Source organism: Podarcis tiliguerta (assembly GCF_965153285.1).
Source record: "Podarcis tiliguerta genome assembly, chromosome: 17".
NCBI lineage: Eukaryota > Metazoa > Chordata > Lepidosauria > Squamata > Lacertidae > Podarcis > Podarcis tiliguerta.
Genome location: NC_139550.1, coordinates 14,706,478 through 14,720,280, shown reverse-complemented (window position 1 = coordinate 14,720,280; position 13,803 = coordinate 14,706,478). Strand labels below are relative to the sequence as shown.

General features: G+C 44.5%; 1 protein-coding gene across 5 annotated transcripts in view; it reads right to left on the bottom strand.

Annotated features, from left to right (window-relative positions):
• Window positions 1–13,803, bottom strand: part of PALM2AKAP2 (PALM2 and AKAP2 fusion) — a 216,475-nt gene that overhangs the window by 115,479 nt on the left and 87,193 nt on the right. For all 5 annotated transcript variants that reach the window (XR_014506277.1, XM_083419494.1, XM_083419505.1 and 2 more), the window contains exons 4-6: window positions 10,069–10,183; window positions 6,753–6,774; window positions 4,876–4,977 (exon numbers count right to left, since the gene is read on the bottom strand). Coding sequence is in view for 4 of the 5 variants with exons in the window: in XM_083419494.1 (XP_083275620.1) it covers window positions 4,876–4,977; window positions 6,753–6,774; window positions 10,069–10,183 (239 nt within the window). In the remaining variant the exon portion in view is untranslated. The remainder of the gene's footprint in view (window positions 1–4,875; window positions 4,978–6,752; window positions 6,775–10,068; window positions 10,184–13,803) is intronic.

The following is a 13,803-nucleotide window of genomic DNA, read 5'->3' as shown; positions in this document are numbered from 1 at the left end:
GCCAATGCTCAGCAAGTTGCTCAATGAGATTTCCAATAGCTTGGAAGGAGCCCTGTACACACATTTTGAGAATAAAAAGAAAGAATGCAAATCTGATTGAACCACTTAACTTATGCATGCTGCAAATTTCAGCATATATAGGCCTTCCTGAGAGTACTGAAATATAAACTATGAGCTTCCATGCTTCCTTGTACAAATATTTCCGGTAAGGATTAAGATACTTTTCATGCTTAGCCTACCAAAATCTGGGGGGGAAGCTTGAATGGTCTTCCATAAGGTTTACAAAAACTAATAAAGATGGGCTAGCTTGGCTTCAGTTGTCACTCTTAACCCAGCAGTGAAAACAGGGAAAGATCAAAAGGAAACAGAGGAAGGAGGCTTAGTGTGCCTGAAATATAAAGGTCCACAAGGGAGTAGCAAGGAATTGGCCTCCAGCTTTACAGTATCACCAGTCAATACAGCTAGAAGATGGGCAATCCATAGTCAATGCAGCTTCCACTTCCTGATCCATCCAAGGCCTGGCTGACACATGCACACAACAACAGTTGATTCATTTGCACTCAGTGTACATAGTATTACTACACACATGTTGACTCCACTGAAAGTACTGCATTTTGCTACGAGAAAGTATTAAAGTTCTTTCTATGACAGCAGATCTGTGGCAGTCCATTCATGTGCAGAAGTCACCTCTTGAGATGAAGTTATCGAATGGCAAGCATGCATGTATGTATAAACTGTCCCTAAGATGCACATGACAGCTAGGGTGGGATGCATGCGGCAGGAATGTGCATGTACTTAATACTGCAAACAGCTATACCATACAACTGTTTCTGATGAGCAAAACACACATTGGTATTTTGCAGGATCCGTACTGCCAGTTCAGGCTAGGGCTCAGCCCCAGTACGAAGTTTCCTCTCCAGCTGACAGATGATAACCTAGCCAATGAGTGCCTTTTACAATACATGGATTGATCTCAACCCAACTCCTCATTCATGAAATGCTGCCATTAAAGGGAGACCTTCATAGGATTTTAGAAAATTGGGAGCTGGATAAACAGAACAGAATCAATTGGTACACATAGGCAGAAGTAGGTGGCATAAACTTTGAGCAATGCTTCCACACACCCACCCAGCTCTGATCATCTACTGACACTTCAATATATTGTTTATTTAAATTTAATTTTCTGAATTTGGCTTCTCATGGCAGGTTAGGATCTAAATGCAACCCATTTCAAAATCGCAAATACTAGTGTTAGGGAATTTGGATGCAGTTTTGGCACTCTGGGTAAATTAACATTTATGCTTCTGGTTTGACCTCCTCAAGGCCTTCCTTCCATCTATATCTATATATACTTAGAAAAAAGTAAACATTTTTTGTATAAGCTCTCGCTCAAGGACCAGCTACAAGCTGAAATCTTATCTACTTATTTGGAAGTAAGTATCACTGAACTCCATATACGTCTGAGCAAACAGGCATAAGATCAGGCTGCAAACCATTTTCTAAGAACAAAGAATATATTGGCACTGTAATAAAAGTTTAGAGAGAGGCAGTCTCCACAGTCTATTAATATAAAAGAGGTCTGATTTGGAATGTACTATGATATCCCAAAGAGAACTTGTAAAAAACCCAAAAACTTATGGCATTACTACAAGTAACAGACTGATTAAGGGTTTGTTATACTGTATATATGTTGATTCAAACATCTTGGCTCCTCAACAGATTTCACCACCCCTCTCCCTTGTTTTCTAGCAAACAACCATAATAACTACTCTGGTATTGGCAACAGTTTAACTGAGCACAGTTTTAAAATGAAAATTCCAATGAAATTGGCCACAATGAATCAGAACAAAACATTTGTTTTGTTGATGTAGCTAGCATATACCTCGGCTGAGTCTATTAGTTCCGCTGCACTTTTTAAAAAGAATACTGAACATAAATCACATCGTTAGTTTTAATTGTGGTTCTTTGACCCACCAGCAGCTACATATTCCAAACTGGGGGTTTGGCCAAATTCTGTATTCTCATGGGATACTATAGGTTCCAAAACTCTACAGTAAAAACCAACTAGCAATAGGGGGTGCTTGAAGAATTTTGTTTATATTTCAACATGAGCTGACCTGTTCCTCACCTCCTACAGTGATTTGTGGATCAGAACACAGCCATCCATCACATCCCCACACTTTTCCAAATGTTGCAACACAGTTCTTGGTTCAAAAAAAGTACAGTGATATCTTGGTTCTCAAACTTAGTCGACTCCCGAAACCATTCAAAAACACAGGCGCAGCTTCTGATTGGCTGCAGGAGCTTCCTGCACTCAATAGGAAGCTGCGGAAGCCATGTCAGACATTCAGCTTCTGAAAAACGTTCACAAACCAGAACACTCACTTTCGGGTTTGCAGCATTTGGGAGCCGATTTGTTCGAGAGCCAAGCCATTCGAGTACCAAGGTACCACTCTACAGTGGTACCTCTGGTTGCGAACAGGATCCGTTCCGGAGCCCCGTTCGCAACATGAGCAGAATACAACCTGCGTCTGTGCGTGCATGGGTCGCGATTCGCCGCTTCTCTGCGTGCGCATGACGTCATTTTGGGTGTCTGCACAAGGGTGTAGATGAGGCTGTTTCAAGAACTAGATCCAGCTTGCAGGCCAGCAACTGTCCATCCATCTATGTACCTATGCATAGAAACTCTTTTGCTGGTTCAGATAATAGGTCTGCACTGAATCTAGTACACAACTGTGGGAAGTCAGACGACCCAGGAAATCTGAGAAGTTGTGTATGATGAAGACAGATGCTCCCTTGTTGTTCAACGCCAACATCTGGTTCTCAGAAGAGAAGGCTGGTTTTTCACTCATTGCTTCTCTGCCCCAGAGCACAGAACACTACTAGGGGCAACATTTTGCTGATTCTGTCAACACAACAAAATGGTGCAAACCTTGCATCCCATTGCAGACATGCTTAATGCAGAAAGGAAAAAGACCCACTGAGCTCAACTGAATTTACTTCCTAGTATACAATTCTTATGGCTGCAACTTAAATATTCCAAAGGTCTTTCATGTGATGAAATTTCCTCTCACTCTCAGATTAAATATCTTCAAACATGTTTTAAATAAAAAAATCCCCCTCGTGCCATTAAATGAGGACTTGAGTCAATGTGATTTTGTAAGATTGCAGCACACTCGAACAATAGCAACATTGTTTTACATACATACATACATACATTGTGTTATCTGAAGCTTGCGGGGTCCGTATGCAGCTCTGGGATTTGATCATGCAGAAGTAAAATTTTATACAGATGTGATCCCTTTGCTTTAGAATGTTGCATCCTCCCCCACCACCCTAATCAGCTCTGAACTCTGCTCTTGTCCTTTTTAAAATGACTTGTGTTTCACTCATATCCAGCCATTTCAGAGTTTTCTCCTATTTCCTACTGTATTCTTTGTAAACGGATGATCTAAGCAGGTTGTAAGCAAGAGGTGTTGGGTCTCCAATTTAAACCCAATTCACCTCACATTTCAGATAATTTCAAATAGAGGCACCATGCCCGTAACTAGCACTCAGGCCCTTTCGTCCACTGCCTCTACCACCTACCTGAAAATGAAAAAGGTTGCCTGAAGAAACTCCAATAGAGACTCGCTGTTTTGCTTTTATATGGAAGAATACATACTTGTAAAGAATTGGGTCCATTTATTTGAATCCATCCAGTAATCTGCATTGTGTTGATGTGACAGCTACATTTGAAGACCACTTCTATTAATATCTTTTCCCTGGACACCTTCAGTTACACTGCATCGTATTGGAATATTACTAATCTCTCCTGTTGGTGTCGTAGAAGTCCCAGAGAATGGGGCTTTAGTAGACAGATGAGCAGTAAAAGAATAATGATTGACTCAAGTGCTTCATGAGAATGAAGTCCCACCTGGGTTCCATCTCTTAAAATAGGTGTTTATAGGTTTCTTAATTTTTTCAAGCAATTTCCCACACACACATTTGCAATGTATAGTGAACAAAAAACGACCCCAAACATTTGGACTCAACATCTTGCTTAGAATCCTAATCGGAAAACAAGTGTCAATTTCCCTCACATGGCTGCATTTTTGTCTACGTGTGGAAAACAGGAGAAGCTAGAATGTTTAGAAACCAGAAAAACCATCCTCTCCACTCCAGATGTGTTTTTAAAGAGAGGCTCTATGTAATGCTGGTGCTTCTTTTTACATGCAAGACACAGAGTTCCATTGAAACAGAGGATAGACTGCATCCTATACTTGGGTCACATCTACACCCTTCATTTAAGGACCGTTGCCTTCCTCTGAAGAATATTGGGAACTGCAGTTCACACCTAACAGCTCCCAGTACTCTTTGGGCGAAGCCATGCACTTTAAATGTGTTTTAAAGTTATGGTGTGAATGTGACCTGACTTGTGTGTTTAAGCACTGACTTGTGTAAATGGTCCATGAATTTTAACCATATCTCACATTCGCTGGATTGCATTTGCAGCCTACCACCAATTACTTCCAGAATTGGGTTGATGATATTTTTCTTTTTGCTCACAAACATAAATGTCCTTGCTGTGTAAGTTTTTAAAAGGCCAGACCCTCAAATATATCCCCCTCTGACTGCATATTTACATTTGAGAAATAACTCCCTTCTTACGATATCTCGGTTAAAGTTTAACCACCCTTGATTTTTTTAAAAAAATAGATATAACATAGAAAAACACATATTTAGGTTGCTTACTGGTTACTTGCTAAGTCACGAGCTGTTTCCTCCTGTTTCAAGTATAGCTGGGCATTAGTCCCAGGGAATCGAATATGTTTTTGAAAAGATAATGTCTGCCACATTGGCTGAAAGAATAAACAATGTTCCGCTGAGACTTACCAGTTACCCTGTTTGTTCCGTCTTTCCCGGGAACCGGCTCTGTTGTTCGTGAATAGAGGGTTGTGAGTTCGGGGAGCTGGGAGTAAATGTAATTTACTGCATCTGGTTGTCAGGGAACAGGAAATACAGTTAGGTACAGCCATATGGACCCCAGAGGCTTCACCGCTTAGGCAGCAGAGTTCCTAACTTATCGCCCCAAACAATAGACATCAGAAGCTTTGTGACAGATAATTGCATCAAAGCAAGCAAAATGCAGAGTCACACTGCTTTGACTGCCATTCAATAGACTAGCTGAGGTTGGAGAGAGAAAGACCAGATGACTAAAACTTTTCTAGTTGTACGTGCACATAATCATGTGTCAGGAGGTTCTCGATTTTAGCAGGTCAGTGACCCCTGAACATGAAATAAAATTTTAAAAAAGCAATCACCATTACACAACAGGAATAATCAATTCTACAACTGCCAGCTTTTATTGCTAGTGTGAGTTCGTATCTTTCCCAGTGCAATTAAATACATTGTTTAGTTATGGTTTTGTGTTCATAAGCTAGTGGGTGTTTAATTTGTTTCTACAGCTAAAATGCGTATATTAAGTAATCTTTGCATGCTGATTCCCTCCATCCAACTTGAATTTATATGCTTATTGCAAAAATTGTTTGGTCATGTTTTGAAATGATGTAAACCATCCCATGATGGTTATTGAAGGGCTGGAGATACATCTCTCTCTCCCTCTCTCTCCCTCTCCGAAGTGGTAACCTGGAAACCTTTTGGTTGACTTCCATCTTATTCTAAGGAGGCCGGTCACAAAACACACACCTCACTAATAAACAGGAAGCTAAAATATAATAATGCAGCACACCGTTTAAAGTCTTTATTTTGTGTAATGGGCCATGTGGTGTCCTAGATCTTTTCTGCAGCTCTGTATAGCCCCCCCCCCAACAGTTTCTCTAAGTTGATTTATAAGCCAGTCAGCCTGGCTTTTAGCATAAACTAATGATGAGTATATGCCTGCCAACCTAGCAGTTCGAAAGCACCCCCGGGTGCAAGTAGATAAATAGGGACCGCTTACTAGCAGGAAGGTAAACGGCATTTCCATGTGCTGCGCTGGTGCTGGCTCGCCAGATGCAGCTTGTCACGCTAGCCACGTGACCCGGAAGTGTCTCCGGACAGCGCTGGCCCCTGGCCTCTTAAGCGAGATGGGCACGCAACCCCAGAGTCGGACACAACTGGCCTGTACGGGCAGGGGTACCTTTACCTTTACCTTTAATGACGAGTATAAACTAAACTGTACCTGGCTGGTTTCTGTTTCTGTTTTAAAACCATGCTTCCACGTACTAATCCAAAAGACCTAAGAAGCAGACCTTTGTGTGTTGAGCCTTACAAACTGCTCCCACAAACAGACACAAAGCCATTATTTACGGCAACACTATTGTCTGCCATCACTGAGAAAATGTGTGGAACAAGCTGCTGTGTGTTTTACAAGATTACTTTGGCAGGAAAATCCCCCCCTTTTTGCAGTTAATTCTGAGGGAACCTCGTCAATAAATGTTCAAGTCATGACTCACGGCTGAGTTCCAGAATCTCTTTGGAAACCCAAACTCTGTGATCTTGCACTTTACTACAGGGTAACATGCGTCACATAAGCACTGGAAACCCACTAAGACTTAGAAAATAAGGCAGTTGTGATTCAGATCCTACTCCTGCAAGGCATTTTAAGGCAAACATTTTGTAGGTGATCTATTGCAGAATGCCAGTCATTACAGATTCAGAGGCTTGAGATTGCTTTGCCAGTCACTTCTGCACCAGAACAACTACGCAAAACATTATTGAATGCAGAGCAAAAACAGTGTAACTTGTTATAAGTACCGACAAACATTTACCTCCATCTTGGCGTGAGAAGCTCTGAAAAAAGAAAAATACTGGAATCAGTCGGTTTTTTCTTCACGTTATGTGTATTTATATAAAACTCTTGCATGTTCAAGAATGCTTGGTATTAATATTAATAATACTTACAACAGTACTATAAAGTAGGCCAGCATCATTTTTGCTATATGACAGAGCTTTCTGTGGTTATAGTCATACCCATAATGTACACTCATGTTCATCCAGCCAGTAAATATAAGCATTTGTAGCATGTGCATTGGAAAAGCCCTTTCACAACTTATTTTTTTTGGGGGGGCGGGGTATTTGACACCTAGTATTCTGGAATACTGATCTTGTGAGAGTATAAGTGATTAGAAGAGGAACTCTGTGTCCACCTGATATATGGTTATTGAAAGCCTCTCCTCTTCCCTGAGGGGAGGTGTTGGGAGCAGGAATCGCTCCCCGTGCTCGTGGAGGGGGGGGCGTGGCCAGGCCCCTGTGTCACTGGAGTCCTATGCCCACGTCACGCACCCTAGATAGCCAATCCGGCCTCCTAGGGGCGGGGCGGGGGGGGCGGGGCATGGTTTAGCTGTTTAAAAATGGCCACGGGCACACAAGTGCTGCCTTGTTGTTCCGGCTTCCTTGGATCACCTGCTCTCCCTCCCTCCCTCTAGGTCAGGGGTGTCAAACTCAAATTCATCGGGGGCCGCATCAGCAGTTTGGTCACCCTCAAAGGGCCGGTTGTATCGGCCTAAAATATTTGAGCAGGCTGAGACCCCCAAAGTTGATGGGCTTTGACATTTAAATGGGATGTGTGTGGCATGTGATAAATTATGTGAGGTTCGAGCTGGTCTTTGACCCGTAATAAATGATGATGATGATGATGATGATGATGATGATGATGTGAGGTGGGGCCTACCTGCCCCCCTCAATATTTTATTCAGCCTGACACCCCTGTTATGAAAGATTACTAAAGTCTGCCCCTGTGGTGATGTATCATAACATTGTGCAGGCCCAGTCTGAGGGCACCTTTACTGGACTGCGTCTTGTGGCTGGGGCTTATCTACGCCTTCTCTTCCTTCTCCGCCTGGTGCTGCCTCCTCCCTGTGCCAGGTGCTGGCGGGGGGGGGGGGGGAGATGTGCCGGTTGCAACCCAGTTTCTGACGGGGGCCAATGCTGCTTGTTCTTCCCTCTACTTTTCAACACTGCAATATATCGCTACCGTATCACAACATCACTATCACAATGTTGAAAAGTTGGTATCGTCTGCTTTTAGGGGCTGATGGGCTTACTCAGTACGGACAGGGGCACTCCTAGGAATTTATTGGATTTCAAATCCCTGGATTTCAAATCCCATTGAGGGGGGGCAGGGGCGGACTTTGGTAATATGGCACCCACCCTGAGTGAGGACAAACTTTGGTGCCCCCCCCCCCATAGAATAAATAGGCATCGTTATCATTATTTTGTCCTCCCTTGGCTCGGGGCGGGTAAGGCGCCCGCACGGCCCCAAATCTGGTGCTGGTGGAGGAAGCACATTTCCACAACGGGCCGAGCTGCCCCTGTGGATCCTGCTGCCTGAGGCAGCCGCCTCCCTTGCCCTCCGTGGCAAGCCGAGGCTGAGGGGGACGTTCGCTTGCCCAGGCGCCGGGCTTCCGTCCACTTGCTCCGGTGCGCTCGCTGCAGCCCTGCTGCCAGCTGCCAGCAGCCGTCGGGGAAGGCGGCCGGGCTCCGGGGCTCGGTGGGGCCCGCCGGCAGAGGGCGGCGCTGCGCCTCGCCTGGGCGTGGAAGCCCTGCTGGCACGTTGTCTCCCACGCCGCGCGTTCGCGTCGCGCTCCCGCCTCCATCTCGGCTCGCTCCCTCCCGTTCTCCGCCTCCGCGCCTCGCCTGCCAGACTCGCATCCCTGCCCGGCGGCGGCACAGCGGAGGCCGAGCATGGCACCAGCAGCGGCTTCCGGGGCGCGCGGAGGAGCAGCCTCTCTGCTCACCTCCACCTTCGTGCTGAAAGGCGACGCGGCGCACAACCAGGCGATGGTGCACTGGATGGGCGAGAACAGCAGTGAGAATGGCGGCTACACGGGCCACATGACAACGTCTGGCGGGCCGGATTCGGCCCGCGGGCCTTGTGTTTGACACCTGTGCTCTAGGTTTTGCTTCTGCACCTGACCTTGCTATGGACCTTGGTTGGTCGCCTTGGTTGTCCAAGGGGCCTGGTAGGAATTTTTTCCACTTGGCAGATTGGCACCAGCCACTTGGTTTTTTGCCTACCTCGTAGCAAATCGTCACAACTTTGTAAGGTTTGGAGGTTAGGAAAATGAGTTGTGTGTTGGAGGGGAGGTTGTGGCCATCACCTACCCCTCCCCTTGAAGGATATTCCGTTAAAGGAATCTGGCGGTCGTGGTTCCTGTCCAATGCCCAGGTGGTGGCTAGGGCCATGCCACGACCCTCCGGTGACTCTAGGGCAGCCTTTCTCAACCTTGGGTCCACAGATGTTTTTGGCCTACAACTTCCATCATCCCTGACCACTGGTCCTGTGAGCTAGGGATCATGGGAGTTGTAGGCCAAAAACATCTGGGGACCCAAGGTTGAGAACCACTGCTCTAGGGGAAAGCTTCCAGTTGATTTGCATCAATAAGCTCCCCCTACAGGTTGTTAACCCTTGTGTGACTCCCTGCAGAATGGGCAGGAGTCAAGTACAGTGCCTAAGCCAATACGACTCACATTCTGTAACCAATAAAGTTGTGGCCTTTTTTAGCCCGTTAACCTAAAATGTTTGTGTCCATGTGTCTTATTTCATCACAAAGCGGGGAGCGGGGCCTTGACTCAGAACCTGGTTATTGCGGTGACATTTTGTTTGCAGTTACTCCTGTCACGGGGTGTACTTTGACTCAGTGCCAACGTCTCTATATGCTGCATCTCTCGTCTGAGCTGAGCTTGCAAACGGGCAGGCAGCGTGCACAGGTCAGAAGAAAGTGGCATGAAACCAATGTCTTCCAAATCACGCCCACCCACTTCCCTCCACACAGAAAGCAGGACGATGCTTGTATGTATTCCACACACATGAAATATTCGAGAATCTGGATCTTTCACATAAATCAATTTTTGTAGAAGGAAAAGCAGGTTTTTGAGTACCCTGTTCCAGAATACTAGCTGAATAATGCCAATGTCAAATAGCAGCATGCCAAAAAAATCCAAATAAAACCCACAAACTACTCTAATATAAGCGGCAAGTGTGGAAAGGCCCATCATTTTTACAAAAGAAAAATCTCTCGCTTCAACATCTCCCACTTTATTTGTAGATGATCAGGTTGTTGTTTTTTAATTAAATGCTTTTACCTTTTGCAAGTCCTCAAAGGATCTCTCCGTTTCCTTTAGTTTCTCTAAGATGATTTTCTCTTTGGCAGATATTTGGGATTCTTCACTTTCTAGTTTTCCTATTTCTTGTTCTAACCTGGAAAATATATCAAATAACGTTTTAGTTGTCTGGGGAAAACATCTCATCTTATGCTCTCTGTTTGGCTTCCTAGCTGAAAAACAGTTTCTTTGGATGTTCCCCTTTGCCCACGTACATCTTACAACCTTTTGTGACAAGTTCTCCATCAAGGCTAATTTAAAAAAAGGGTTAGATGAATCAGTCAGGGGTCAGCTTGCCTCCTGAAAAAAATGTTAATTTACACAGCCTCGTACATCATTTGGTTTCTTAATGACCAATTCCTAAATATAATGACTGGTGCCTGATTAATCCATCACGGCTCACAGACCTGCAAGCCAGCATTCAATATTATAGTTAACAATTGATTGATTGATTGATTGATTGGTTATTGCATGTCTATTCCACTTTCTTTTGAGGAGGTCTCTCCTGCTCCTCATTTTATTCCCCAAACAACCCTGCAACATAAATTAGGTCACCCTGTGAGCGTCATTGGATGAGTGAGGATCTGAATGCAGGTTTTGGAGCAATATTATAACTGTTGAGTTCCTTCTTTACCCCAAGAGGTGCCAGGTTAAAAGGTTTCTTGTAGAAGTGGCAGGAAAAGTGATGAAATGCAGTATAACCCACTACCCACAACTGATAAAATTGATGTTTGTTATCTTCTTTTGTGAACTTCTGGCAGGGAAACAGTAATCAACAGCAATTTCCTTGTGCTATGTACAATGAATGTCTTAGAAACCTAACTTAACTTGTAAAATAAGCACAACCTTGCAATGCACTACGATAAACAACCTCAGCAGTAATTGGCCCTTGCACAGTAGACATACCTTTTGTTTACTTGGAATACAGCCTTTAAAAACATTGTACTGTACAGATCCTTCCTTCCTCCTCTCCTGTCTTGTAATTGTCACCAGACACCTGACAAGGAAGCCATTTCCTTGTTCTTGTCTCCTGAGTGCATTGCAAGCCCAAATCTCAAACACGAGTAGCAATCAGGCCAAACAATCCAAGACTGAGCTCTGAGACTGATTAAGACTTGGAGAGTACCCGAGCGAGGAACAGAGCAATGGGCAGCGTGTGAAATAGATTTATACCTTTGCTACCCTTCAGCCAAACAGTTTCCAGGGTGGTCCGCGATCAGATACAAAACAACAAAACCCATATTGCAAAATCAAATTACACTGGAAAGCAGCCATTAAAACAGTTTAAAGCTCAACAATACTGGGAGGAGAAGAAAACTTTTGCCTGGTGTTGAAAAGCCTTTCTGGGAGGCAAACTCCATATGCAAGGTGTCACCGCTGAAAAGATTCCTCCACTGATCACCTCCCACCATACTTCAGTTGATCATGCCACACAGAGAAAAGCCTTCACTGATGATCTCAGCACACAGACAGGTTGATATGGGAACAGGTGGTCTTTCAAGTGCCCAGCTCCCAAGCTCCAGGGAACTTTAAAGCAAAGATAAGGAAACTCTGGCAACTCCATATCTTGCTGGATTACAATTGCCATCCACCCTGATGTCAGGACAGGTGTCAGGAGTGGACCAGCAGAAACTCACACAGTGTTATTCAAAGAAACAAACAGCACAGGAGGCCAGGCCTGGCGAGCACAATGACTCTTCCCAGTAGATCTTGGCCCAAGGAGGCTGTTGCAAGGAATGTAGGTCTTTGGCTCCCCACAACTCCCTAAGTCTCCTCCCCCCCCCGGTCCTTCCCAAGCAATCTGAGACTCTGATGCCTTGTCTGTCTTTGCTCCACCCTCTTCATACCTCTCCGGGTTCTGGGAGACCAGTGGGGAGAGGAGCAGGTCACAGCAGGAGGGGGAGACCCCCTGGCTTCTTCAGCAGCCTGCCTCATCTCTGCCTCTGGCCCAGCCTCTTCTTCCGCCTCTGATTCTGGTCTGCTGTCTGCCACAGCCCCTTCCTGCTCACCAAACCCTGTTACCTCTTCAGCTTCTGATACTTCCTCTTCCTCCTCTGCACCCTTTTTCTTCTGTGTCATTCACATCGCAGTTCTTTCAAAAGTGATGGCTCCTGTGAAGAGTACCATCACACAAAAGTGTTTTTGATAGCTTGTAATACTCTTGAATTAGCACTCAGTCGAAGAACCAGGACTCTAGCCTTATCCCTTTGGCAGATGAAGAATGTAAGGACTTTATATATACTGGACGGCATTTGTCCATGGAGTAACCCTTCTTAGAATATTCCTTGGTTTGGAATTGACATAAATCCTCTTAGATGGATTCTATCTCCCCAAGACCCTTTAAGCAACTGTGGCTTCCATGCTTTGCTTTCCCATGTCATCCGGCTTAGCCTCTCTGGCTTAAGGCTCCTGCTCTTGTCTTCAAAGCCAGGATTGCTTTGTTATCTACTTTTGTAGTTGTCTGAGAGAAAATATAACTTGCAACTTTCCCTGTCTTTTTCATTTGCAAAGGACCAGAACCACTGGTCATTTTTCATTCTGTAAAAAAGCTTTAAATCTATGCTGGTCAGTTCCTCCCAGTCCTAAATCTACAGGGTTGTGAGCTGATTCAGATGTTGTATTTCTGCACACACATTGCATAAATTGGTAACACATGGACTGGACTTAACCAGAATGGAATAATGAAATCCAAAACTCCAAAGGGTCTCCCAGTTAACATACAAGAGCAGTTTGTTACCCTGTGTTACTGATGAACCCTCCTTTTGATCCATTTACAAAACAGGAAAGCACATACAGTTGTACCTTGGTTATCGAACGGCTTAGCTGACGAACAAATTGGCTCCCGAACGCTGCAAACCTGGAAGTAAGTGTTCCGGTTTGTGAACGTTTTTTGGAAGCTGAACTTCCGGCGCAGCTTGCGCTTGAGTGCAGCAAACTCCTGTGGCCAATCGAAAGCCATGCCTTGGTTTACGAACGGTTTTGGAAGTCAAACAGACTCCCGGAATGGATTATGTTTGAGAACCAAGGTACCACTGTATATCAAGAGGATGAATTGGCTTTTAGTAGTCTAGGTATGTCAGGAATTTGTTGCCACTGATGAAGATAAGGTTCAGGACTTTCCCCTCAGAAACTTGGTCTCTTAGCCCCTAGGCTACTCCAGCATAACAAAACTGCATTCTACTATCCCAAAGCCTGGGAGTTCTCCCCTTTTCTCTTAGCAAACGGATGCAATCTTTAAAAAAATGGGCTCCAGACCACCCTCCTTTTTAATACCATTTAGGGAAATTAGTTTTGATAAAGAAGTGGGAGGCCTGTTCAGTGTGGAGGACCACTCTGGGAATTGATGAGCCTTAGGGCTATTGCTGGCTTTCAAATTTCATTAATCTTATTAACACAGATTGTTTTTTGCTACCCTCATTAAAACGGAATTGTAATTGCTAAACCAAGGTTTGCAGCCACATTGCACTTGAACTGCTTTCTGTTCTTGGTGGTGATATTAGTAGTTCTGAGAGCTGGAGACCATCACGAACCATTGCTGGCCTATATTCACCCTGTGTTAAAATCATTAATATTTTTGAAAGTAAATATTAATGCATATATCTATGGACAGTTATAACCAGTGATTTTTTTAAAGAAAAAAAATCTAGCAGTACTCACCTTTAAGTTGTTACAGTAAGTGCCACACTTTTAACATTGGGGGGGGGGGGGGTGAGGTGC